This window comes from Triturus cristatus, chromosome 4_2, assembly GCF_964204655.1.
Source record: "Triturus cristatus chromosome 4_2, aTriCri1.1, whole genome shotgun sequence".
Taxonomy (NCBI): Eukaryota; Metazoa; Chordata; class Amphibia; order Caudata; family Salamandridae; genus Triturus; species Triturus cristatus.
Window position 1 is genome coordinate 356257905 of NC_140586.1, and position 27010 is coordinate 356284914.

General features: G+C 43.5%; 1 protein-coding gene across 1 annotated transcript in view; it reads right to left on the reverse strand.

Annotated features, from left to right (window-relative positions):
- XPR1 (xenotropic and polytropic retrovirus receptor 1) overlaps window positions 1–27010 on the reverse strand; it is a 587601-nt gene that overhangs the window by 138883 nt on the left and 421708 nt on the right. Inside the window, exons 8-10 of the mRNA XM_085601765.1 lie at window positions 6695–6882; window positions 4761–4940; window positions 3220–3385 (exon numbers count right to left, since the gene is read on the reverse strand). Of these exons, the coding sequence (XP_085457891.1) occupies window positions 3220–3385; window positions 4761–4940; window positions 6695–6882 (534 nt within the window). The remainder of the gene's footprint in view (window positions 1–3219; window positions 3386–4760; window positions 4941–6694; window positions 6883–27010) is intronic.

Here is a 27010-nt window from a genome sequence, read left to right on the forward strand (position 1 = left end):
TCCGGCTGTGAATGCTTGCAAGAGCTAATAAATCAAGGACTCGGTAGGAGCGTGTGAAAGCTCCTATCACTAAAAAGGAGACGCCATGCGCGTGCCCATCGCCTGTCCGTGCGCGCACATGGTTTGTCTCACTTCGCGAATAAAAGCGACAACAATAGAGTCTCGCCAAGCGAAGCAGTGCTAGGCGAGACCTAAAAAGGACCGATGGTCTTTCCCCTTGATTGCAACCAATAATGCCTCCCATTTGGGCACTTCATGATCTCACTTCACCATACCCAGCGCAACTTTATAGGAAGCTCTAGCTTCCTGAATTGTAGCTCTAGTCCCAGCTTTAATAGCAGCCATTAAGGCAAGCCTAACTAGTTAACATGTCTTGGCTCATGAGCCCATTTTGGGAGAGTCCTAGCCTCTGCCATAAAAAGCTTCTTTAAGGAACAAAACAAGGAATTATGCATGGCTGTATAATCCTCCCATGAGGTCGCGGCAAATTTCAATTACTGACAAGAGTTTACAGAAATTGTGCTGGAAATCGTACTACTAGCATACGTTTGTGAATCCCATTTTCAAATGTGCAAATATACGTAAATATACTTGCTCATCCAAACAATCTGCTGCTCACAAATTCACTTTTCCTACACATTTTCTTCTCCACCCTGAAAAAAGTTTTACTCCTGCATTGTAAGGACCATATTTCCAACCTTTTGCAGTGTGGGAAGAGATTGGAGAGGAGCTGGTGACTACCCTAAACGTGTTTGCGGGCGTGCATACACTCAACACATTCCAACCCTGGTACTACTCCTTCCTACCTACATCCAGCCCCTGTATGCTAATTTGTTAAAAGGTAGCAAAATCAGCGCCTTTCTAGCATTTAAAACCTAATATGATAGGACCCCTAACCTAATTGCTAAGACCGTTATCGGAGGTCTGATTTGAAAATGCTGCCATAGTGTGTCACCTCATTGCATGGCACCAAAATGGACAAGTGGGTTGTTTTACAGGACAAGTCTATTTCTGAAGCACCCTGTCGCTTGGACAAGTTGGTAATTTATATATTCTATGATCCTATGCTATCAAACCCAGGCAAAACCTTGCCTCTTTAGTGAAAAGAATACAACCAGTCAGACTTTTTAGATCAGGCAAGATATGTCAGGCAACCAAAAATAACTTTCTTTGTGATACCAGTTATATTCTCCATTTTCCAAACGGTTCTCTACCCTCTTTCTCGGGTATAAAGAAGCATGTGCATGAGCTTTTTGCCTTGCAGGTTTAATGTTCTGTGGTCTACAAACAGACTGAGATTGCACCATAATCTACAGTACCCATTCAAATCTGCTGAATGCTTCACAATTAGGAATTTGTGCATGAGTGTGTGAGAAAACACAGTTTCAGTTTCTGGTGAGACTGCCTCTACACCATGCCAACATTTTCTGTTGCCTCACTCTCAGTTTCTAATCATGTGCAGTTGTTTGTCAGCCAGGATTCCAAACTAGGTTTTCGGCAAATCTACACTAACTCAAACACAAAGTAAAAGCCTTGCACTCAAATCTTGACGATGCAAAGACTATACAACTTGGAATACTTGGCAACGATCTGACTAAAAAGTGTCTTTCTTTTAGCCACAAAATCCTGCAAATCCTTAAATAACTTCTTGCACAAAAAAACGTGTTTTACCTGCAAGGTGGCTGTGATATAGGCCCAGAACTGCAAAATGACTTTCAGCCCACACTAGTAGTGCATACCCTTTTGTACAGACTGATTATGTGCTTGCTCTTCTTATCCAGATGAGCCAGGTAAGGTGAAGCAATAATCACTGACCTATCCTACAGCATAGGTACAAAAATTAAATTCTCTATTTATGACTCCATACAAAAAAAACAGACCTGAACCAGGGATTTCTACTTCGAGATGGCTTGGTCAAGTAGAAAACCAACATTACACATTTGGATGGTTGTAGGTAAGCTACTAAAAACTGAATACAGCTTTTAGGGATATAAAAATACTGAAACCTTTGAAACAACATTACTGAAACATGAAGGATGAACAGAAATTTCCAAGCTTTTCAGTATACAAGGTCTAAAAATAGAAGGACAAATCACATAGTAGAGAAAGTAACAAACAGGAAAGTTTTCCTCATCAGTGGACTGAGGCATGTAATTATCTGAGTTTGTCACGTCGTTCTTCCACCATTTCAGGTACGCAGTTCTCAAGACTTAGTTGACGTTCCTTCAGTTCCTCTGAGATAGCTGTGATGAGATTGTGTTGCACTCTTATGAGTAGGAACTCTTGAGCACAACCTAAACAAGGGTTTTTGGTTGCAGGGTATTCACAGCATCTTTTTCAATATCCAACAATGTCTAATTGGCAAGAGCCTTACCAGTACGGAAACATGTCTGCACTTAGAGCAACAAACAGAGAGGGCTAAAAAAGGCAAACCCACACTGAAGGGCCAGGGGTAATCTTGGGGGCTTTCACAGCCTCAGATGAAGAATGCTGAAGTATGAGTTAATACCAGACCTCTTAGCAGAGTTAGCGAAGTAATATGTGAGTAAGTGATTTTTTTTCCAGCGGAGCACTGCTTGGTCTGCATCTTAGTGCTATAATAACGGAGGGTAATCCGTGTCCTCCCAGGGTACCGTGACATGATGACTAATGAGTCTTATCTCAACCTTTTGAAAAGTCTGCAAAGCCATCACCCTGAGCGTATCTGGTGAGAGATCAAACAAGAGACAAAGCATGTACAAAAGGTATCTCTCTATAACTTATGTTCTTGTGAGTGTGGTATCTGAAAGAAATCTGGGAAAATAAAAAAGAGCAAAGAATCCTTAAAATAACCAGGCCTTTCAGATGAGGACAAAATACGTAGCTGATATAATAAACGGAAACATGCAGCTGGTGGAAAAAACAGTAAGATTACAGAGAGGAAAAAAATTAAACTGAAGAAAAAAGGAGAAGAAAAAATGCCTGCCAACGGGAATAAAAGTGCATCAATAACCGAAGAGAAAAGTTGATGGAATTGAGATGACATACTTTGAGATTCTCACACGAACAGCAGAAATCCATGAACTAAAAGAGCTACCGGATTGAACTGGAGTCTGGGTTAAATGCTTATGGAGTAATTCAAGCCCCCCCCACCCCCATCAACCTACTAATGAGGGACATTTGAGAGGTTCGAAAATATGAGGATTTAAAAATATACATATATTCTCCACTACAACATACCTGGCATGAGCAGCAGACCCTTATTGTCAGTCCAGTCCAACTCGAAACTGTAGTAGCAGATCATGTACTCCAGATCCATCAGAATCACTGCCAGGCTGTTCAGCTGATCTGCCAGCCAGAAATCTGCAAAGCCCACTTTGTGGAAGGGAGCGGTAAACACCCGGAACTGCCGAGGAAAGGGAAGAAAAGTGAGGCAGAGTAACAGATAGCAGCAAAGAAGGCCATACTCCTCCTAAAATTAGTTAACTGAGGGGTAAAAAGGAACTGTGGGCAGCAAGCAGTGGGTCACGCTATCATTGAGCACCGTGCATTATCAAAATAAGGGACAAATCAAGCCCACCCCAAGAGCAGAGGGCCAAACCACCAGCCAGTTTTCTGTGCTACAAAACTAAGACAAGATTGGACCCTGTAAACCAAGAAGACCACGCAATTTACTTCTCACTCCACCACCTAACTAAGGGCTGAATAGGGCTGATATGACTAAAGAATTTGGGGCAAACGATACCTCTGATTCCTTTCACCCTCAACTATGAGAAGAAAGGAACCCAACAAACCAAGGACAGGAGGCAAAGCAGCACAACCCGGTATTTGTGTCACACAACAAAGGCAAGATTGGTATTTGGAATCAAAAACAGTAGACCAAACCATCCTCTGCTTTTTGTTGTCTCCAAATCAGTGAAGAATGGAACGCATAAGACAATTTGTTTCTGTATCGCCTAACTAAACGAGGAACCCACTGCAGAGTGGCTGAAGTATACCCCTGAAACTAAAACAATCCAATTAAGTAAAATAACATACAACCCCAATGACTGCACACAGAACATTAATTTTCTACATTTCACACAAAAGTAATGCACAAAATGAAACTATAAGTTTAAAAGAAATCAGCCAGGCCCATCCAGGTGCTGCTTGTTGCATCAGTTAAACAAAGGAGAAAAGGAACTTCATCAGGTTGACCTATCAATTGGCTGGGCCACATATCAACTAAGAGAAGAAGGGAATTTGCCACTCCTTCAGAAAAGGGTAAGTTATTTCCAAGCAAAACACCTGTGGGAACTTAAGAAACCAAGAACATAGTTCAGACCCATCAACCTGCTATCCATATAACCATCTATGTAAGGAAATAAAGAAATCTGTGAGACCAAAAGATGAGGCAAAGCTATTCTTTCTATGTGATGTCAATGCAATGAATGGATTTGAGGAAACCGGAAAACCAAGAGCTGTACAAGTCCCCACCTGCTCTCATGTAATCACCCAAGTTTGATAAGAAAGGAAACCAAGTGCAAGGATCTGGGAAACCTTCATGTTTGTGCACAAGCTACCATTCTAAGGCGGGAAAGTAACCATTAAGGAGCAAAAGTGGCATATCGAGTCATCCTGTTATTGATGGAGCAACTCAATAAGGTTAGAAAAAAACAAGCAAGAGGAGAAGACATCCAACTATGGAAGAAAGGAACCCATAAGACCAAAAGTAGTGCACTGAATCTTCACTCACTGCTCACACAACAGAATAAAAGTTTTTCTGTTATTCCCTTACTCACCAGCAGTTTGAGCAGCCAGAACCGTGATTTGTAGTAGCAGGTCTTTGTAGGGTTGATGAGGAAAAGCAGCATGAATCCATACAGGATGAGTGGATTCACCTGCATGGGCACCATGGTGGATTCTCCAAAGAGACATGAGAGTAGACTGAGGCACCACAGCATCCCCAGGAAACCAGCAATCTGAGGGGACAAGCACAGGTTAAAACCGATCTAACCATGGATCTCCCACTAAATCCCAGGAGCCATTTGGGCTGAATGAACAAAAGCAGATTGTACAAGCAGAGCCATTTGACTGAGTAGCCCTGACTAAACTCTCGTTATTAAAGACAGACATGAAAACACTGAGCTCCGCTGATGACTCTCCCAAGGGAAACACTGCATTCTGAGGTAACAGAGGAAGATCATCAATCCTTACCATAGACCTTCCACAGAAATCATGGTTCTGCAGTGAGGGATCCTTCACAGAATCATAGATACAGAATTATTCCTGTCCGCCAAGTGTCTTATTTAAAAATACTGAGAAGCCAATTTCTCTTTCTGAAAAGTTTTTAAAACACAGATGCCCATTAAAAAGACATGCTTCTTTCCCAACCTCTTTCTAAGGTCAGTTGGTCTCATACTGACCCAAAATATTCAGCACCACCGGCCCCATTTCCAGCATACATTTCACTCATACACTGTTCTCTTTTGCCACCCATATAGTGTATGAAGACAAGAATATCTATGACCCTAAAGATTATACGCTTGCAAAGCCTCTACTGTTTCAGGAAAGTAATGCTTTTTGCCCCAGCAAAAGATTATCCCCAGATTCATAAATTCAGAATAAATTTCACAGCTGAACTGGCAGAGAGAAAAGAGAATATGCAGAGTCTAATGTCATATTTTGAATTATTTACAAAAAAAATGCAAAAACATGCATTGAATGTTAAACCAGCAAAAGTGTTGCTAATTGTAAGTAGTCTCAAGTAAAATCAGGCAACTCAATAGCTTCATACTACTCATCTACGGGTTTCTTTATCACAAACTGAAACAGTATTGAAGCCTATGTAAGTGATCTTCTCTTGAAGCCAGTTGACATTTTTCGTAGGTATTGCCATAGTGACCTTTTGTTCCTCTGACACACAATCCTCACTAACACAGTTTGTTACAAATTGATAAATAAATAAATAAGATGACTTCTACCTTCTCACAGTCCCTCTTTCAACTGTGGCAGCAATGATATGAAATCTATTCTAAGCCTCAGAATCTGCCTTGCTCAAGCAAGAAAAACTACTTAGCTGTAAAAACAGTTGTCTAGCGAAAATATCCTCCGAAAATTCATAAGCAACGTTCCCTTATTCCCAGATAAAATACGTTTCTCTACCCCGCATTATGGAAGGACTAAGTTCAATACCCATTAGGAAGAATGTGAGGAAAACAAAGGCATTTTGATTAAACTTACATCTTATTTCTTTTTTTAAATCTTCTGAGGTCCAGCTTGAGATTACCAAAAGCCAATGGAATGTGGGCAGGCTATGCTTTCCTATCCACGGTCATTAAGGTCCACATCAGACATGAACAGAGAAATGCACATAAAGCATGCCTAGCACCCTTCAATAAAGCATAATATTGAAAAGTGCTCAATTTACAATTGCTGTATCAGTGCAGAGAATAGACGAAATAATGCGACGATTCCACTAGGCTATCGGATATAATGATAATTGTGTGGAACAAAATACATATAAAGGAGAGACCATCCCCAGTGCACAGTATCCCCGAACACTCTTACAACAGTTTATTCACAATTTCCCCTTTAGCTGTCCTTCTATCACACCCTTGAAGTCATGGCGTCAGCATCAACGTAGCTTTTTCTGACTTCCCTTTACAATGCCCCCGCCCCAACCCAGAGTTCATAGCATCCTCCAGTTCGCAGGACCATATCATTCGTGACTTGCCTCAAAGAGATGCTGATGAGACAGGTTGTTCCGAGGGTTCAGCTCAAAGATGAGGACGTGGTTAACTCCAGCCTGGCGCCAGCCATATGTGTTTATACCCAGCAGGAAGAGGAATTCGATCAGAAGGAAGCCACCCCGATAGATACGCACCATAGGCCACACATTACTGCCCTTCAGGAAAACTACGCCTAGAGAGAGGCAAAATTACAGTGGTCAGTCATTAGCTTACAAATGCACAGCCATACCAGGGGCTTTTTGTCAACTGAACTCATTAATGCTGCAAGCTGCAGTGAATACCCTATGACAGAGGAGGGTCATTCCTCAGTGTATACGCTATATTCAACAGACGAGTCGTTTCTACAAGAGGAAATTCAAACACACCACAACCAATTACATATTCTCCATCCCTTCTTCCCTCCCTCCTTGGTTTTCTCCCTTTGTAAGTTCATCTAGTCTAAAGAAACGTGGGGTATTTTACTCCATTTAAGAGAAATGTGGTGTTAAATGATCCAGATCAATAGCATGTAGGATGCTTTTATACAGTAAAAAACAATTCTGAAGCCCAGTTACTTTATTTTCAAGATGACCTATACCTATCAGATATAGTGTTTAAGGTGTAGATTATATAAATGCGAGATAAAACTAACATGGCCATCAAAAACTTACAAAATAAAGCCTAGTGCACATTTAACAGTTTTAGAATAGTATCTCATCAACTGTAGCAAGTTCTTACAGTCTAATTCTGAGAGCACCATACCAGCTGCCAGAGCCAGCATCCAGGGTGAGAGGTAGGTCATGGAGCTTAATTACTGTCGCCGTTTAAAGTTTCTACTGATATCTTTTTCTAAATAGAAAAAGTGATCCGCAGAAAGGAGATAATGATAGCAACAGGTTTATTGTTTTCCACACTGTAGGTCACTGCATCAAAGACAGAATCACGTTTCTATACAAAGTGAGATGATGAATACAAGAGAGAGAGGGGGGTCGTGGGGAAGTTTAAGAGACCAGTGAGGATTAGATCCCCCAACCATTAATGAATAAACAAAAGAAATCCTCTGGTCTAAGTACAAGACCATACAAGAAAAGAGACAGCAGAGATTATCTCTGGGTGCTTCTGGGGAAGTCCCTTAATTAGGACGAAATCCCATCACCCACCGAAGTGGCATGCTTCATCATCTGGGATTCTCCTCTTGACAGGGATGCTTCGCCCCGCCAAGGGCTACAACCTCTTCACTGTGAGGAGGGAGCTCAGGGATGTTTTTGTTCCTGCTCTGTAAAGGATGTACTAAATCCTGCAGATGAGAAGGCTCTAAACTAGTTGGGTAACGGGCCCAGTGCAAAGAAACAATCTGAAAAGTGATGCCAACTAGTTTAGTGCCTTCTCATCTGCAGGATGTAATACATCCTTTACAGAGCAGGAACTAAAACATCCCTGAACTAGCTCCTCACAGTGAGGAGTTGGTAGCCCATGGCGGAACGAGGCATCCCCGTTAAGAGGATAATCCCAGATGATGGAAGCATGCACCTTCGGTGGGTGATAGGATTTGGTCCTAATTAAGGGGTTCCCCCAGAAGCACCCAGAGATAATCTCTGCTGTCTCTTTTCTTGTATGGTCTTGTACTTGAACCCGAGGATTTCTTTTGTTCATTCTATACAAAGTGAGCCACAGTAAATTTTAAACTGATTTATGTTAAACTGGTTCCAATACCTTTCCTTTCAAGAAATTACAAACAGTTTTTTTGGCGTGTTTACTTTCACATAACAGACTCTGCTTTTACTCTTCTTGCCTGTAATGAATATAAAAGTGCCACACATCAAGAATTTAAGTGGTTTGTGAAAAGGGTGATAAGACCAGTACTATAAGGAATAAAGTGCCCTCTGCTGTAAATTAAAAGGATATTGCAAGTCACCTCAAAGTTCCCTGACTTTATAAGAAATCTGTCAGCCAGCCTCGTTCCTCTATATGGTCCTGAAACTCCACTTTGACTTACAATATCCCTTTTATGTATGACGGTGGCTTTATCCTATATTTAGCAAATGGGAATGGATAGGTGCAATCCCTGTATAAAAGCCTAGGTCTAATTTCCTTAATACAGGTGGCTTGTGACGTCTCTAGTTACCTGTAATAACAAAATGACGTAGATGTTAAAATGTAATAAGTCGCTACGGTTGACCTCTGATGTCATAATGCCTGCTGCCAGGGTGGTAGGTGGGTCACAGTACAGAATGACAGCTGCAGTTTAAACCAGGAAGTGGATTGATATATATATTATCCACTGGCGGTCGCCAGTAGATAGTTATAGTTACAACCTAGTTTCCATAGGAAATCTCAAAATTCTATTTTGAATAACTTTGGCGCCGGTTGACGAATCCTCGCGAAATTTTCAAAACTAATGGGGCGCTCCGCTCAGCTCCTACCCTGAAAGTCTCGGGGTGATTCATCAAGCGGGGGCCGAGAAAAAAGGGGGGTCCCAAAACACGTTTTCCCCATGCATTTTTCCATAGGACCTTTAGACACAGCTACAGCCCGAACGGCTGAACAGAATTACTTGAAATTTGGCAGAGAGGTAGCCATAAGGTCAAGGAAGTGCCTTTTGCAGGTCTGGTGTAAGTAAATCTGTTCAGTATTTCCTGAGAAAATAGCATTTAAAAGCATATCAATATCTATACGCGGGCACTGTGCGCGCACCCTGCCGTGCGCGAGCGCAATTCTGATTGGTTGTTAGATGTCGGTAAACATTCGAATCGGTCGAAACCAGGAAGTGTCGGCCGCCATTTTGTCTCTCGCAGTCTGAGGGGGTGAAAAAAAAAGGTGGAGAACGTGAAAAGGGGGCAGAGTGGACAGTTCCTGACCCCCTAGCCTTGGCTCACAGAAGGACCCCCAAGGGAGAAAAAAACAATTTTTTTTAAATCCCGAGGTGCGCACACTGCACGCACTGCAAACCGTGGGTGCTCGGTGCGCGAAGCGTACCGAGCGCCCACAGCGCGCGAACGGTGCGCAAAGCGCACCTCGCGATTTAAAAAAAAAGAAAAAATTGCACGGTGCGCGCACGCTGAAAAACCTGAAAAAAAAATAAATTCATAAATACATAACTTAGCATTTAAAAAAACTTACAAATTCACTGAAAAAAACCATAGGTTTCACACACGTTATAGTTACGAATTAGCATTTAAAAAACCTTGCAAATTCACTTTAAAAACCATAGGTTTCACACATGTTATAGTTAGCTGGACACTTCACTCGTAAAAAACCAATGAAATTCCCCCGTTATAGTTACTGCAGGCAACTATAACTCACGCAACCGCAATCCTCTGCTGATGACGTCAGATATTACATCACTGATGACATATGTGTCTTTATGAAAAATAAATATTTGTAATATATGTATAGCTAAAGATTAATGGAAGAAGACATGGGTAAATAAGTGTCTAAATACAGTGATGTAATATCTGACGTCATCAGCAGAGGATTGCGGTCGCGTGAGTTATAGTTGCCTGCAGTAACTATAACGGGGGAATTTCATTGGTTTTTTACGAGTGAAATGTCCAGCTAACTATAACATGTGTGAAAGCTATGGTTTTTTAAGTGAATTTGCAAGGTTTTTTAAATGCTAATTCGTAACTATAACGTGTGTGAAACCTATGGTTTTTTTCAGTGAATATATATATATACACACATATATATATATATTTTTTTTTTTAAATAAAAAGTGATCAGCAGAAAGGTGTTTATGAAAACATGTTTATTTATTCCACGCTGTAGTCCTTGCAGGAAAAAAAAAAAAATGAACATCTGCATGTTCCTACAGAATCTGGGCCACAGCATCTTTTTTAACCTTACTTATATCAAAATCATTTAAATATCTTTTTGCAAAAAATACTAACTGCTTTTTGGTGTGTTCGCAGAACAGTTTATTCTTCTAATCTGCAATTAACATGAAAAAACAAGACACCAAGGATTTAACCAGTTTATGGTAAGGGTGAAGGCATGGCCATGTAGTTTCAGGAATAAAATATCCTCTGCTCTACTAAAATGATACTAAAATAATACAGCAAGTCAACTCGAAGTTCCACGACCTTATAAAACAACTCAGCCTTGTTCCTCTATATAGTCAAGGAACTCTGATGACTTGCAATATCCTTGTAATGTATGGCAGGGGGTACTTTATCATCTGCTTAATGATGATGCTTAATGATTATGTGCCTGTACATACTGTTTGTGAAAGAGGAGGAACCGAGAGCTTTTTTACGAGGTCCTGCACAATGCTTCAAAGATATGCAAAGGCAGTAGGTATGCAGTTCCTCAAGGGGGGGAGAGAGGGGGAAAAAAGAACAAGTCTCTTATTGATTGCCCTCGCACACCTAGCAAGGTGTCATGCTTCATCATTGGGCTGTGCTACTCGTCGGGCCGGCGCTGCAATGCCCGACGGGCTCCCGCGAAGGGGTTCTTTATCGGAGATCTTTTAAGAGACAGCTGTATAGGTGCGTGGGGGTAAGTGAGCAGTGTAGTGAGTGTGGTGAATGAGCCACTTTTGTGGTCTGACACCCTATGATGACCCTCAACCACCACCATTTTGTACTGACTTAAGTGTGTTATGTTACCTTAGCCTTAATGTAGGATGGGTTTGCATATGTCTGCTTTTCTTCTGTCTTTTAGTGGAATAGTCTTTCCAAGAATAGAAGGTATGGGATGTTGAGGTGCAGTCTTGTGGGTGGTGGTGCACACATGTGCTCAATGTTGTATACTGAGGGATTAAGTGTATAATGTTATTTGGGTTAGGTGAATTATGACTTTGACCTATTGGCTTTGACGTAGTCTAATGTCATTCTGCCTTCTGACTTTACCTTGCTTCAAACTTTTCTGTGTGCACAGTGGTGCTTGTAAGTTGTGTGGATGAGAATTATAGGTGCGGACTATTGCCTTTGACAGGGCCTCATGTCTGACTCTGCCTTGCTGCTGCGTGCACAGCCGTGCTTGCAAGTTGTTTGGGTTATTCACATTCAAGGTCTTGGTGTTTTCCTGAGCGATTGTTTTTGTTTAGTGTACTGTGGAAGGCCTTGTGAGAGCTTCGTCAAGACAGAGGCTGGAAGAAGTGCGAATGGAGGAAGAGACTTGAGAGCTCCTTACTGCCATGGAGATGCTTGCTTGGAACTTGGCCAGTTCTGGTAAAATTCCTCTGGCGGTGGGAGGAGGTCTTTCACGAATCTTCTAGTGTGTTTATAGCTGAGGGTTGCAGGCTGAGAAACTGGGAGTTTGGATTCCGAGCGAGGGCAGACGTGTCTATCTCGGACTGAACCCTGGCTTGCTTAGCTCTGATCCCCGGCTGTAATTCCCCCAGTCAGAAGTGGGCAGTGTATGCACCAGGTGATGTATTGAGTTGTGTGGTTCTTTGATCATTGGAGGTGTTTTCTTTGTGGTGTGGGAGGAGCACATCCAGAGTACTCCTCTGCTCTCTATATATGTATATCTTTCTGATCTCTTGCAGGACGTCCAGTGTACCTTATCTTATATCATTTATTGCTGGTTTATTAATCAGTATTATAGTTTGCTCAGTTATTGATTCATGCTTTTAGATTATAAGTTTGCTACATATATTTGAATCTTATGCATTTGGTATCTGAGATAGCCTTTGCTTAGAGAGTATTATGTAATAAACCCCAAGCCTTATTCTAAAAGTGATAGAGTCTTTGCATTTTGTTAAATAAAACCCATTTTGAAAAGGTGCTGTTTGTTTTGTGTTGCAGTCTTGCTGTGCCAGGGGTGGTAAGACATGCTCAAAAGTGTATATTATTCAAAGGTGTAGTAGTATATTTGCCTCCCAGGTGGGAGTGCAGGGATTGGGTGTGGCTTATTGGTGAGGAGCCACATTCAAAACATTTTTGGCGTAGTCGGTTGCAGGATGTGAACGTTGATTTAAAAGGGGAAGAAACATGTTTTCTAGAAATTAAAAGTGGACTCTCAGATACCAATTGATATATGTATATATTTGGATGGGAGTTAGCCCATATGGTGTGCTAGCCCGAGAGTGAGCTGAATGTGCTGGTCTGAGTGAGAATTGGTGTGTGTGTGTTTAAGTGTGTTTTGTAAAAAGTGCTTATAAATAGCTTGCTACGTGAGGCAGAAAGGGCTGGATCCCTTTCAAGTGTTTGTTAAGAAATGCATATCAAATGTTTTCAGTTGCAAAGTGAATGTAAAATGTCAGAGCATAACTCTGAAGCGTGGGACTCCTTCCAGTTTAACGACTCCGGAGTTGCAATGAAGGATGTTAATCAGCAGGAGATTTATGACATTTTAGACAGAGACAGCGGTGTTATTTTAAATGTGTTGGTTAATATGCATCAAACATGTGGGCATTTGCAAAAAGAACGTAGTGAGTTGAAAACAGAGCTAGTTGATGCCCAGTTTGAAAATATATCTTTGAAGACAGAATTAAACGTGTACCAGGCTGTGAAGCTGTTTACTTTGACCAGCCAGAATGATTCAGATGTGATAAATGTAACAGAGAATGCAGTCAGACTACAAGCTACACAGACAGTTTTAATTAATGATACATTTTGCTTCAAAAGAGAAATTCAACAATATGATTTTGAATGTGAACAGCAGATTGTGAACAATAAGTCTGATATGTGGTCACTTCATAAACATGAACATTTATTTGGTGAGTTAATTCAAGAGCAATGTGCCCTTTTTAGTTACAGGAAAGTGCAGGGAAATAACAGGTCACTTTTAAATTCAGATGCTGGACAAATGTTGTGCTTTTGCGCACCAACAGATACTGGACAGAACAGAGTTAGAGAAAATGTGGTTTGCCTATGGGAGATTGCAATGGTTATTAAGTGGCATGTACAGACAGAAAAACAGTTTGCACAGGATTTAATAGAAGGTCCTGAGGTGGAGTTTGAAACACAAGATTTCCCAGTGAAGGTGCCCCATGTTATAAAGGAAATTAATTTGAAACAGTACAGAATGCCAGATGGGCGTGAAGGGATCAGTGAGATCATTCAGGGCTTGACAGATTGAGGTGGTGACAATTCTTGGCGCATGACAGTTGATTATTGCGAATTGGACAAATATATACCTTTTTTGACTGATGCTGTCCCAGATATTTTTACAGAAGTAGCATGGGACTTGATATGTGACTTTTGATGTTGCCAATGCTTTTTAATTTTTGATATGTCAAGAGAAGTTTAGTTTTTTTTTTTCTCATGAGGTGATAGACTAATGACAGTTAAGAATTTGCTTCAATTAGTTTGACAGAATGGGGGAGCATTTTTAGATTAAAGAATGTGAAGTCTTGCTGGAGGTCAGGAGAGGTTAAAGCTGTTTTTCCTCTCAGACATGTAAAGAGTTGTTCTGGAAGTGGGTCATTTGAACGCGTCTTTCAGATTGATGTTTGGGAGGCTTGCAGTGAGATCATCTAGCAACGCGAAGAAGAGCTCAGGCTTTCTGTGAAGTCTGAGGAGGAATTCCTACGGGAGGGGTCATCTCAGCTTCCCTCCCCGGTAGGCGGAGACAGCTTCTTGGAGATAGATGTCTGGGAGGCTTGCAAAGGCGCAGGTCCCCCCCCCCCCCCCATGAGGAGAGTCGCAGAGCAGACGAAAGTTGGCAGGAGTGCAGATCACTTCGACCTTGGAAGAGATAAGGTGCGAGCTAGAGACAGCAGAGAAGTCTCTGCTTGTTATGTTTGGCGAGGGGCCATTTGGTGTCCGCAGAGATTTGTGAAGGGGGGCAGCACCTGTGAGGGGTGCAGTGAGAGAAGTGAGAGAAGGAGACTGCCCCAGCCCTTCTTGCTGTGTATAGAAAAAGAGAGATTTTACCAAGAATTCAGAGGCTACAGCGTTGGTAGAATTCTTTGATAATTACAGAAAGTGTGCTTTTGAAAAAGGTTTTTTGCAAGAAGAGTGATGCTTGTTTCTTTTTCAGATTCGCCCAGTTCTCTGCGTGTGAGTGGGACTCCCTTCTCCTGTGTGAGTGGGGCCCTCCCTCCCTCCCTCCCCCTCCCCTTACCCCTCCCCCTCCCCTTACCCCCCCCCTCCCCTTACCACCCCCCCCCAAAGCCTGGAGTGATCGCCAGACCAGACGGTGGCGGCTGATGCCTGTGGCAAACCAGACTGGATGGGGTCCTCCCTTGTCAAGGAAATGCAGATATTATACCGGAGAACATGATGGACTGCTTCTTTCCAAGCAAAGAGGGATCAGCAGAGTGTGGAACTGTTTCATGAAGGCTGTGTGTCTTTCACACAGGGTGACTGCTTGCGTGACAGTGAAGAAAAAACAAATGAGAGAACTACAGGATGTGCTTTGCCAGAACTGTTTTATCAACGTGAAGTTCAGATGCGATGGGAGACGGCTGTGTGTTTTGTCACACAGAAGGACTGTTTTTGATTTTAGAGAGAAAAAACCGATAGAGACGATTTACTGCAATCAGACTAGATATTTTCTGAGTTAAAGACTGCAGAGTAATAACCAGTTGCTATAGCTACAATATATGAGTTTGGCAGTAGAGTTTCCAGTTTAACCATTAGAGGCATTAGGAGCATTCAAAAGCTTGATTCATTTATTTAGCGTATTCATTTAAACATGTATCCAGATATCTATGAGCTATTTCTAGATGCACCTGAGTTATTGCTTCTACATGTATTTAGAGAATGCAGACTTTATGTGCTCTAAAGTGATTCTCATATACTTTTGATGAGTTTTTCAGTTTTGCAATGGAGCATTTCGATCATAGTTGCTTTTTAGTCATGATTTGTTTTGAATTATGTATTTTTGTGTAGCCACTTCAACACATGAGTTGCTGTTTCAACATGTGCTTTTTAGTAATTGTGCCTTTCAATTTAGAAATGTGGTCTTAAATGATTTTGCTTTCAGTTGAGATATGCAGTGCTTCAATTATAGTTTTGTTTCTTCGTTATGATATACAGTTGCTATTTGCTTTGCAATGATTCAATTTTTAGTGGCGGCAATTAGGATTATGAAAATTAAAGCCCCTCCCAATGTATTGTTTTAATCAATTATATTTTTAAGTGGATTTTAACATAATTAATTGTCTTGCACTAATTGATAAGGTTTTTTGTACAGATTTTTAGACATATAATTGAGTGTTTTCATGTTGTATGTATGTAATTTCTATGTCTTTTATGATTTTAACAAATCGAATAAAGAGTATTTTGACTGACTGATTCAATTTTTGCATTTAGGAGATGCAGTGCTTCATTCATAGTTGTGCCTTTAGTTGAGGATTTTGTTTTTGATATATGTGAATGGTGATGATCGAGGGTCATGGGGTGCAATGTGGTGAATGAGCCACTTTTGTGGTCTGACACCCTATGATGACCCTCAACCACCACCATTTTGTACTGACTTAAGTGTGTTATGTTACCTTAGCCTTAATGTAGGATGGGTTTGCATATGTCTGCTTTTCTTCTGTCTTTTAGTGGAATAGTCTTTCCAAGAATAGAAGGTATGGGATGTTGAGGTGCAGTCTTGTGGGTGGTGGTGCACACATGTGCTCAATGTTGTATACTGAGGGATTAAGTGTATAATGTTATTTGGGTTTGGTGAATTAGGACTTTGACCTATTGGCTTTGATGTAGTCTAATGTCATTCTGCCTTCTGACTTTACCTTGCTTCAAACTTTTCTGTGTGCACAGTGGTGCTTGTAAGTTGTGTGGATAAGAATTATAGGTGCGGACTATTGCCTTTGACAGGGCCTCATGTCTGACTCTGCCTTGCTGCTGCTTGCACAGCCGTGCTTGCAAGTTGTTTGGGTTATTCACATTCAAAGTCTTGGTGTTTTCCTGAGCGATTGTTTTTGTTTAGTGTACTGTGGAAGGCCTTGTGAGAGCTTCGTCAAGACAGAGGCTGGAAGAAGTGCGAATGGAGGAAGAGACTTGAGAGCTCCTTACTGCCATGGAGATGCTTGCTTGGAACTTGGCCAGTTCTGGTAAAATTCCTCTGGCGGTGGGAGGAGGTCTTTCACAAATCTTCTAGTGTGTTTATAGCTGAGGGTTGCAGGCTGAGAAACTGGGAGTTTGGATTCCGAGCGAGGGCAGACGTGTCTATCTCGGATTGAACCCTGGCTTGCTGAGCTCTGATCCCCGGCTGTAATTCCCCCAGTCAGAAGTGGGCAGTGTATGCACCAGGTGATGTATTGAGTTGTGTGGTTCTTTGATCATTGGAGGTGTTTTCTTTGTGGTGTGGGAGGTGCACATCCAGAGTACTCCTCTGCTCTCTATATATGTACATCTTTCTGATCTCTTGCAGGACCTCCAGTGTACTTTATCTTATATCAGTTATTGCTTGTTTTAATCAGTATTATAGTTTGCTCGGTTATTGATTCATGCCTTTAGATTATAAGTTTGCTACATATATTTGAATCTTATGCATTTGGTATCTGAGATAGCCTTTGCTTAGAGAGTATTATGTAATAAACCCCAAGCCTTATTCTAAAAGTGATAGAGTCTTTGCATTTTGTTAAATAAAACCCATTTTCAAAAGGTGCTGTTTGTTTTGTGTTGCAGTCTTGCTGTGCCAGGGGTGGTAAGACATGCTCAAAAGTGTATATTATTCAAAGGTGTAGTAGTATATTTGCCTCCCAGGTGGGAGTGCAGGGATTGGGTGTGGGTTATTGGTGAGGAGCCACATTCAAAACAGTGAGTAAGTGTTTGAGGTCTAAAATAGGTCTGGTGGTGCTGCCACAAGGAATTGAATTTATTCAGGTGGTGCACCAACCTAATTAAAATATGTGGGCCCTGTCTGGATAGTAGTGATCCACAGGGACTAATGTGTAAGTTACACATTAGTCCCTGTGGATCATTACTATCCAGACAGGGCCCACATGTTTAAATTAGGTTGGTGCACCACCGGAATACATTCAATTCCTTGTGGCAGCACCAGACCTATTTTAGACCACAAACACACTTACTCACTACACTGCTCACTTACCCCCACGCACCTATACGGCTGTCTCTTAAAAGATCTCCGATAAAGAGCCCCGTTCGCGGGAGCCCGTCGGGCATTGCAGCGCCGGCCCGACGAGGAGCACAGCCCAATGATGAAGCATGACACCTTACTAGGTGTGTGAGGGCAATCAATAAGAGACTTGTTCTTTTTCCCTCTTCTTTTTCCCTCTCTCCCCCCTTGAGGAACTGCATACCTACTGCCCCTGTACATACTGTGCCACAGTTGTTTTCTGTTATGAATACAAAACATATTTAAAAAAAAAGATGAATATAAAAAACATGGTGAAGTATAAGTTTCAGGCTCGAGCAACAGGATATTCCCCATCCCAAAAATCCCAATGTACCAGAAGAAAGACTCCACCCAGCTTGTTGTTCATACCAACAGGCAAGTGAAGTAAGTGGGGTATAGCAAAGCAAGATAATCAACGTGTACAGACAAAAGGACAAAGTCGACATGGCATGGCATGGAACCCTGCCTGTGTGCCAAGCTAACTAGGACTGACCAAAGTATAGGCAGGTGAATTGTAAATCAATGTTTTATTGTAAGAAAACATTTTTATCATGAGCTAGCATCTGAGGTATCCGTAAGAGAGGGCATAGTACATTTAATGATGTACTTAATAAAATCACAGACAGTAAACATTAAAAAAAAGAGTTAATGCAAATTACAAAGGGCTTGTACATTGATCATAAGAAATATATCTTTTATAATGATTTTCTGAGAAAAAAAAAATGGACACGAACATTTAATCAAAGTTTGTAAAGTTGCTCAGTGTTAAAAGTGAACTCAATGGTACAAATTGTGAAGACAAAGCCCAAACCATGATCAAACGTAGATAGTGAACTCTAGCCTGAGCAGGAGTTATATTGTTGTTTGAGTGTGCAGTAGGCACTGCTGATGGCAGCTGTTCTTTATCAGCCAATCATTCAGATACAAAAACACATGTATTGGGCAGTGATGCAGATGTGCTTGGACCACCGTTAGGCACTTTGTAACGATTCTTGAGCTGCTGTGACCCCAAAGGGTAGGACTTTGAACTGGTAGTGTTTACACATACCACAAACCAGAGGTAGCAATGGTATACCGGATGAAGGGGGGAAACCGGAGTAGGAGTCCTTGAGGTCGAGGGTCACCCTGTGATCTCCTGTGCAGAATAAAGGGATGCAATCCTGAAGGGTTGTCATTTGGAAATGCTTAGACAGGATGTAGCGATTTAGTGGCCTAAGAGGAAAGGCCGCAGTTCATAGTTCTTTTTATAATGAGAAAGGATTAGACCCATTGATTTCGCTTTTGTGAGGGCACCAGCTTGAAAAGTGTTTTTACTTCCTCTTGCAGCAATCTATGATGTTCCAGAAAGATTTTATGACAGTGAGGTGGTATTTGGTGGTGTAGTGTGGAACTCCAAGCAGTATCCTTGCTGGACAACAGGTAGGACCCACCTGTCTGAGGTTATCTCCTCCGATTGTGGAAGGAATAACGAGATTCTCTCCCTGACTGGTGTTGCAGGATCAGGGTGAAGGCTTGGTAAGTCACTGCTTGGAGGTAGCGGTGCCCTGTGCAGAGACGCTTCTATGTCTTCCTCGAATGTTGTGTCTATAATCTCCCCAGTGTAGCGCTTTTGGGGCTGTCCCTCCTGAAAGGACTGAAGCTGCTGGAACCCTAAGCGCTATGATGTTCCTCCAGTTTTTGCACTCTCTCTCGCCTGTAGGTACTGAAAACCCATCTTAGCCAATTGCGTTTGGAATATCCCATGGTTTTGTTGGAATACATTTCATTCTTAATCTTTTTGATCAACGTATCCAACTGGGGGCCTGGAAATCTGAAAATATGCTTATAGTTAAATGGAACATTGATAAGGTGTTGCTGAACTACGTGGGAACCTAGAGACCCTCAATCGAGCATGTCTGTGGAGGAAAATACATAACCAGCAAATATTTGTGCTGGATATTATTTTGATTTTCTTGGACTTGTTCTTTGACTCATTTACAGTATGCCTCACAGAGATGATCTCCTCCAACTGATACCTATTGCATCTTGATAGGTGGCCTACAAAATTGGTGATGTGCCACTGCATCGACACGCACAACAAGGTTTTTCCAGCTGCCCTAATTTTTCTACATTCCTTGTCTGAACCATCCCTATTGTCTTGGGCAAAAAACACATAGGAGTCATGTGGATGACATAGGTGCCTGGTGGAACATGGCCCCTGATATAAACTGGGTTATGGGGGTTTGTATTTTTCATCACTTCTGGCTGTGACCTCCACTACAGGAAACAGCCCCACGGCCCTTCAAGAAGAGGAGACTCACTTTAGGAGGCCATCTTGGAAGAGATGAAACTCTACCAAATGTTTGACAGACTCCTTAAAAATGTCAGCCGTATGCACCTATTCATGCTCTTCAGCATAGGAGCAAAAACACCAGCCTTTCAGTCTTGCATTCTGAGTTGACTAGAAAGTACTCCTCCTCCACAACATGGAGCTTTACCTTGTAGAGATCAGCTGCTATCTGGCTGACAGCATGGTAGGCTATTGTGTCACCTAGGGACTAAGGCACCCCTGAATATGGCTTAGGGTCGACATGAGGGTTAGCACTGCAGTCTTCTCATGGACCATTCCAATAGTCTGATGGGACTGAGTCGAAGTATGGATCCTGTTGGTCATACTGGTTGTCGTCATCAAAGAGAGTGAGTGAATATATATATATTATATATATATTACCTACTGGCGGTCGCCAGTAGGTAGTTATAGTTAGGACCACGTTTCCATAGGAAATCCGCAACATTCTATTTTGAATAACTTTGGCGCCGGTCGACGAATCCTCGCGAATTTTTCAAAATAGGTGGGGCGCTACGCTCCGCTCCTACCCTGAAAGTCTCGGGGGGATTCGTCAAGCGGGGGCTGAGATAAAAGGGGGGTCCCAAAACGCGTTTTTCCCATGCATTTTTCCATAGGACCTTTAGACAGGGCTACAGCCCGAACGGCTGAACAGAATTACTAGAAATTTGGCAGAGAGGTAGTCCTCAGGTCAAGGAAGTGCCTTTTGTAGGTTTGGTGTAAATCTGTTCAGTAGATTCTGAGAAAATAGCCTTTAAATCAATATATATATCTGAGCCAGCTTACGGTGCGCTTACGGTACGCTTACCGTACGCGTACGGTGGCGTGCGCGAGCGCGATTCTGATTGGCTCTTAGATCTTAGTAAACATTCGAATCGGCCGAAACCAGGAAGCGGCGGCCGCCATTTTCTCTCTCGCACTGAGAGTGATTTCTAAAATATAAAGCCCAAAAACATGTAAAGGGGCTGTTTAGACAGCTCCCACACACATAGCCATGTTGAGGGAGTCCCCAAAGATCCCCCAAGGCCAAAAACGGAATTTTTATTTTTTCGTTAATTTCGCCGATTATGCTTACCGTACGCGTACGGTCAAAAATTAAAAAAAAAAAAAAAATTATCCACACTCTCTCCACCCCGTGTGCAATTGGTGCCCGCAGGGCACCAATTGTGCATGGCTTATTAGAGACGAGATAAACTAAAATATTTTTTAAAAAAAATAATTTAAAAAAAAATTATCCACACTCTCTCCACCCCGTGTGCAAATGGTGCCCGAAGGGCACCATTTGCGCATGGCTTATAAAATATACGAAAAATTAAAATATTACCTTTCAAAACGAAGTGCATCATATGTCCTCCATGTGCGCACGGTGCGCGAAGCGCATCGTGCGTACATGGCCCATCTAGCGTAACGTGGGCAAGCGGTGCGCATAGCGCACCGCGTGCCCACCGTGCGTGCACGGCACTAACTGCGTAAAGTGGGCGCGCGGTGCGCGCACGGAACGAACTGCGTTAAGTGGGCGCGCACGCCACGAATGGCGTAAAGTAACTTAGCATTTAAAAAACCGTACAAATTCACTGAAAAAACCATAGGTTTCACACATGTTATAGTTAGCGGAAATTTTACTAATAAAAAACCAATGAAATTCCCCCGTTATAGTTAGTGCAGGCAACTATAACTCACGCGACCGCAATCTTCTGCTGATGACATATGTGTCTTTATGAAAAAAAAATATTTGTAATATATGTATAGCTAAAAATGTATGGAAGAAGACATGGGCAAATAAGTGTCTAAATACAGTATTAGCATCAGCAGAGGATTGCGGTCGCGTGAGTTATAGTTGCCTGCACTAACTATAACGGGGGAATTTCATTGGTTTTTTATCAGTAAAATTTCCGCTAACTATAACATGTGTGAAACTTATGGTTTTTTCAGTGATATTATATATACATAAATACACACATATATACACATACATATACATACATGTATACATACATACATACAGAGTCCTGTGGTGAAGGTAACCTGTTTGGTGGTAATGGTTGATGGTGGTGGAGGAATGAGACTTGGTGTGAGAAAGGGCCTATTTTGCATGGTTAGCCCACACTTTTTGCCTGGAATTTGATGTGGTTTCAATTGTAGTGCACAAGGTCCCTGTCAACCAGGTCACCCGTGCCAGTGCCTCTTCCCTAAAAATGATTCCCTAATCGGCCCTTCAGGCCCCCTGCATGTCCCTAGTAAATGGTACCTGGGCATCTATGGCACTGGAATTGAAGAGGGTCCCCTAGGGACGCCTCATCAAGGCAATGCAGACGGCCAATGAAGCATGCATGGCCTGGTGAGGACAAAAGGACAAAGTCGACATGGCATGGAACCCTGCCTGTGTGCCAAGCTAACTAGGACTGACCAAAGTATAGGCAAGTCACCCCTCTAGCAGGCATTACAGTCCTAAGGCAGGGTACATTATACCACAGGTGAGGGTATATCTGCAGGAGCAGATGTGCCCCTACAATGTATAAGTCCATTCTTCAGTATTGTAAGAGCCAGGGAATCTATAGAGAGTATATGGGCTGGAAACTCTGGTTCACCAGCATAATGAGGGATGTTTAGAACCCAGCAGTGTTTGGTACCAAACTACTTCTCTCAATAATCCCATACTGATGCCACTGTGGGATTTATTGTAACACGTACTCAGAGGGTGTCTTGTAGGTGCCCCCTGAAAACCTACGAACCTTGTTGTGGTCACAAACTGGCTGTAGGCAGCCTGCCACCACCAGACATGTTTCTGGTCCCATGGGTCGAGAGCCTCTGCTCTCTGGGACCAGAAATAAGGCATATCCTGGGTGGAGATGTCACACCTCCTCCCCCAGGAAGAGCAGAGTGCTCAAGAGGGAAGCTTCAAAAGCCTGACACCTTTGTAAAGAAAACAACAGCCTCTGCTGCTAGCAGCAGATGGCAGCCGCCGGTTTAAACTCCCACTTTGGGCAGGAAAATCTAGGAAGAATAGGAGGTGAGCCTAACTCTGCCAACTCCACCCCTAAAGTGGGGGAGTTGGGGGAAGCACATCTTTCAGTCCCCGCCATCTTGACGATGGGGAGACCCCTCCAATCAGGGCTAGGAATATGCCCCCTCTCACAGGAGGGTGGCATAATTGAAAGTGTAGTCACCCCAGGTAAGGTGCCCATTGGCCCTAAATGCTACTCCCCTAAAATGCCCCGAAATATAGTATTTAGGTGGCTCCCAGACCTGGAAGGAAAAGAAATGCGTTACTTACCTGTAACAGCAGTTATCCAGTATTGGTGTCTTTCATAGATTCACATGCCTGAATCATTCCCCGTCGTCGAGACGGGAGCCTCCGGTACATAAAAAAGTAATGTCCTATAGACATACATAGAGAAAAAAAATAGGCCTAAGGGCCTCCCCTTAGTAGCCTATCATAGTCCTTATGTAAAAAGGACCAAACTTCTAGAGCCAGCCAATCAGCTATCACCTCCCTCTAGAACCTTCCTGGCAGGAGCCTCAGTCCCTCAGATTTTCGTACGCACCAAGCTAGGTAGGCGTAATATAGTTAGAGAGAGGCGTGAGTCCTTCCAGGGGAGGCGGGAGGGTTGCATGTGAATCTATGAAAGACACCAATACTGGATAACTGCTGTTACAGGTAAGTAACGCATTTCTTATCCAGTATTAGGGGTGTCTTTCATAGATTCACATGCCTGAATCAGAGTAGTTAGCAATGCATTATGCACATTTCCGATGTAACATGCCAGAAAGGTACTTGAGATAATACAATCATTATCATAACAGTTCAAAGCATTGGCATACATCAAAACAGTAAACAGTAAAGAATGTGCATACCAGGAAGGCGGGTTGTTGGAAGGCTCACCTCACTGGAACAGATGGCGGAGCACCGCCTGGCCCACTGCCGCATCCTTCGTAAGTTCGGCATCCAGGCAGCAGTGTCTGGAGAAGGTATGCGGTGACTTCCACGTCGCCGCTCTACAGATGTCCAAAATCGGCACTCCAGCAAACAGCGCTGCTGATGTGGACATCGCTCTGGTGGAGTGTGCTTCCACCCTGTCTCGCAACGGCCGTCCGGCCCCTTCATGGCAGAACGCTATTGCAGAAGAAATCCACCTTGAGATGCTCTGTTTTGTAAGAGGCATACCCAGCCTTGGTCTGCTGTAGGCCACAAATAACTGTGAAGATTTTCTGAATGCTTTTGTCTTATCCATATAAAACTTAAGACACCGTTTGAGATCCAGAGAATGGAGCGTCCTCTCTGCTGCCGTGGTAGGGTTGGCAAAGAAGGAGCGTAGGACCACCGGCTCGTTGAGGTGAAAGTCTGAAGGCACTTTCGGTATGAACTTGGGATTTGTCCTCAGCACCACCCTGTCCTGTTTGAACTGCATGAAGGGCTCCTGAATGGAGAGAGCCTGCAACTCGCTGACCCTCCTGGCAGATGTGAGCGCAAGTAATAGAGCCGTTTTCCATGAGATGTACTTAATGGAGGCTCGGTGAATGGGTTCAAAGGGGTGCTTCATGAGTTGGTTAAGGACCAAGTTGAGGTGCCAAGTCGGTGGGACCCGTCGGGGCCTTGGAAAGGACCTATAAAGACCCTTAAGGAACTGTTTTACAAGTCTGCTGGACCAGAGAGACGGGCCTTGAAAAGTCCTGGTAAAACGTGAAATTGCCGCCAGATGTACCTTTATGGATGCATGCGCTAGTCCGGACTGTGCCAAGTGCAGGAGATATGGTAATATCTGCTCGGGTGTGATATGAAGGGGTCTCAGGCCCTTCTCTGAGCACCAAACGCAGAAGCGCTTCCATTTGAGGGAGTAGGTTTTGTTGGTACTGTCCGCCCTCGCCTTTGCTAGCACATCCCTGCAGTCCTGCGGGATGTTCAATTGGCAAAACTCTCTGTGCTCAGGAGCCAGGCCGATAACCTGAGCGATTGTAGGTTCGGGAATTGCACTTGTCCTTTGGATATTGTCAGCAGGTTCGGGTGCTGTGTTAGACGGATCGGCGTCCTGATGGAGAGGCGATGAAGGTCCGAGAACCAGTGCTGCCTCGGCCAGTACGGGGCGATCAGAATTAGTGTACAGGGCTCCGCCTTCATCTTCCTGAGGACCCTGGGAATCATCGGGAATGGTGGAAAAGCGTACGCAAATACGCTGAACCATCCTATGGAAAAGGCATTTCCGAGCGACTCCGGTTGGGGATGCCAGCTTGCGTAGCTTGGGCATTTGGCGTTCTCCCTGGTGGCAAACAGGTCGATTCCTGGGACTCCCCATTCCGAGAACACGTGTGTTAGTGCACTCTCGTCGAGCTCCCATTCGTGGGAGAGGGATTTCTGCCTGCTTAGGGCGTCCGCAATGGTGTTGTCCTTTCCCGGGACGTAGTCCGCCCTGAGCGTAATCCCCTGGAGAACAAGCCAGTTCCAGATTTTCTGCGATTCGCGCGATAGCGTGAGCGAACGCGTTCCTCCCTGTTTGTTCAGGTAATGCATCGTCGTGGTGTTGTCCGTCCTGACGAGCACCTGGGAGTTCTGGATGCGTGGTAAAAAGGCCTGCAGAGCCAGAAACACAGCCCTCAACTCCAGCAGATTTATATGGAGGTGTTGCTCCCGATCCGACCATTTGCCGCTGACTCTGAGGTCCTGAAGGACAGCTCCCCATCCCGCTAGAGATGCATCTGTGGTGATCACCAATGGCGCTGCTGGCAGCAGGAACGGTAATCCTCTCGAGAGGTTTCTGGAATCCTTCCACCACTCGAGACTCCTGGATATTTGTGTAGTTATGTTTATAATGTCCTCGAACGAACCTGCGCTCTGAGTCCACTGGTTCGAGAGAGCCTCCTGCAGTGGGCGCATCCGCAGCCTGCAGTGAGGGATGAGTAATATACAGGAAGACATCATTCCCAGAAGTGACTTGAAGGTGCGAACTCTCAGGGATTTCCTGGATTGCACCGTTTTGGCCAGGGATATGATCCTGTGTTTTCTTTCGGCTGAGGGAAATGCCCTTGCGCATTCCGTATTCAAGGTGGCCCCGAGGAAGGTGATACTTCTCGTAGGGGACGTATGTGATTTCTGAAGGTTCAGCGTCAATCCTAGATGATTGAAAAGATTGGTACAAGCGTTGAAGGATTTGGTTGCGCCTACGGCCGTAGGCGCCTTGACCAGCCAGTCGTCTAGGTAGGGGAAAACTTGATGACCCATTTGGCGTAGGAAAGCTGCCACAGGAGAAAGGCACTTGGTGAAAATCCGCGGAGCGGATTTGAGGCCAAACGGAAGGACCTTGAACTGGTAGTGCTGTCCTGCCACTTCGAAACGGAGAAACTTCCTGTGCCCCTTGAGTATCGGGATGTGATAGTAAGCATCCTGAAGATCCAAGGATGTCATGAAGTCTCCTTCCTCCAGAATGCCAAGGATCTCTTGGAGCGTCACCATCCTGAACGACTGACTCTTCAGGAAAGAGTTGAGTGCCCTGAGGTCCAGGATGGGTCTCCACTTCTTTTCTTTCTTCCGTATCAGAAAGAAACGGGAGTAGAATCCTTTCTCCCTCTGAGCTGATGGAACTCGCTCGATAGCTCCCTTCCTTAACATCTCCGATATTTCCCGGAGCAGCAGTCGCAGATGTCTGTGAGGAGACCTGCGGGGAGGGGTTGGAGGCGGGATGGCGGTAAATTCTAGGGAATGGCCGAATCTGAGAAGTTGGAGCACCCAACGATCTGAGGTGATGATGCGCCAATTCTTTAGGAAATGGGTCAATTTTCCTCCAATTTGTGTAGAACAAGATGGTAGCTGGACTGGCTGGAGTAAGCGGTCACTGGCGTCCGCCTGTGCCCCTTTTCTGGTTCTTACCCCTGAAATTGGATCTTCCGTAAGATGATTGTCGACCCTGTTGTTGCTTTTGCTGGTACTGGGTCTTGTTCTGGAACGAATATGAGGACTTATTCTGGAATGATCCTCTGTAGGAGGACTGGCCTCTAGATTTGTTGCCCCGAAAGGACTGGTTCC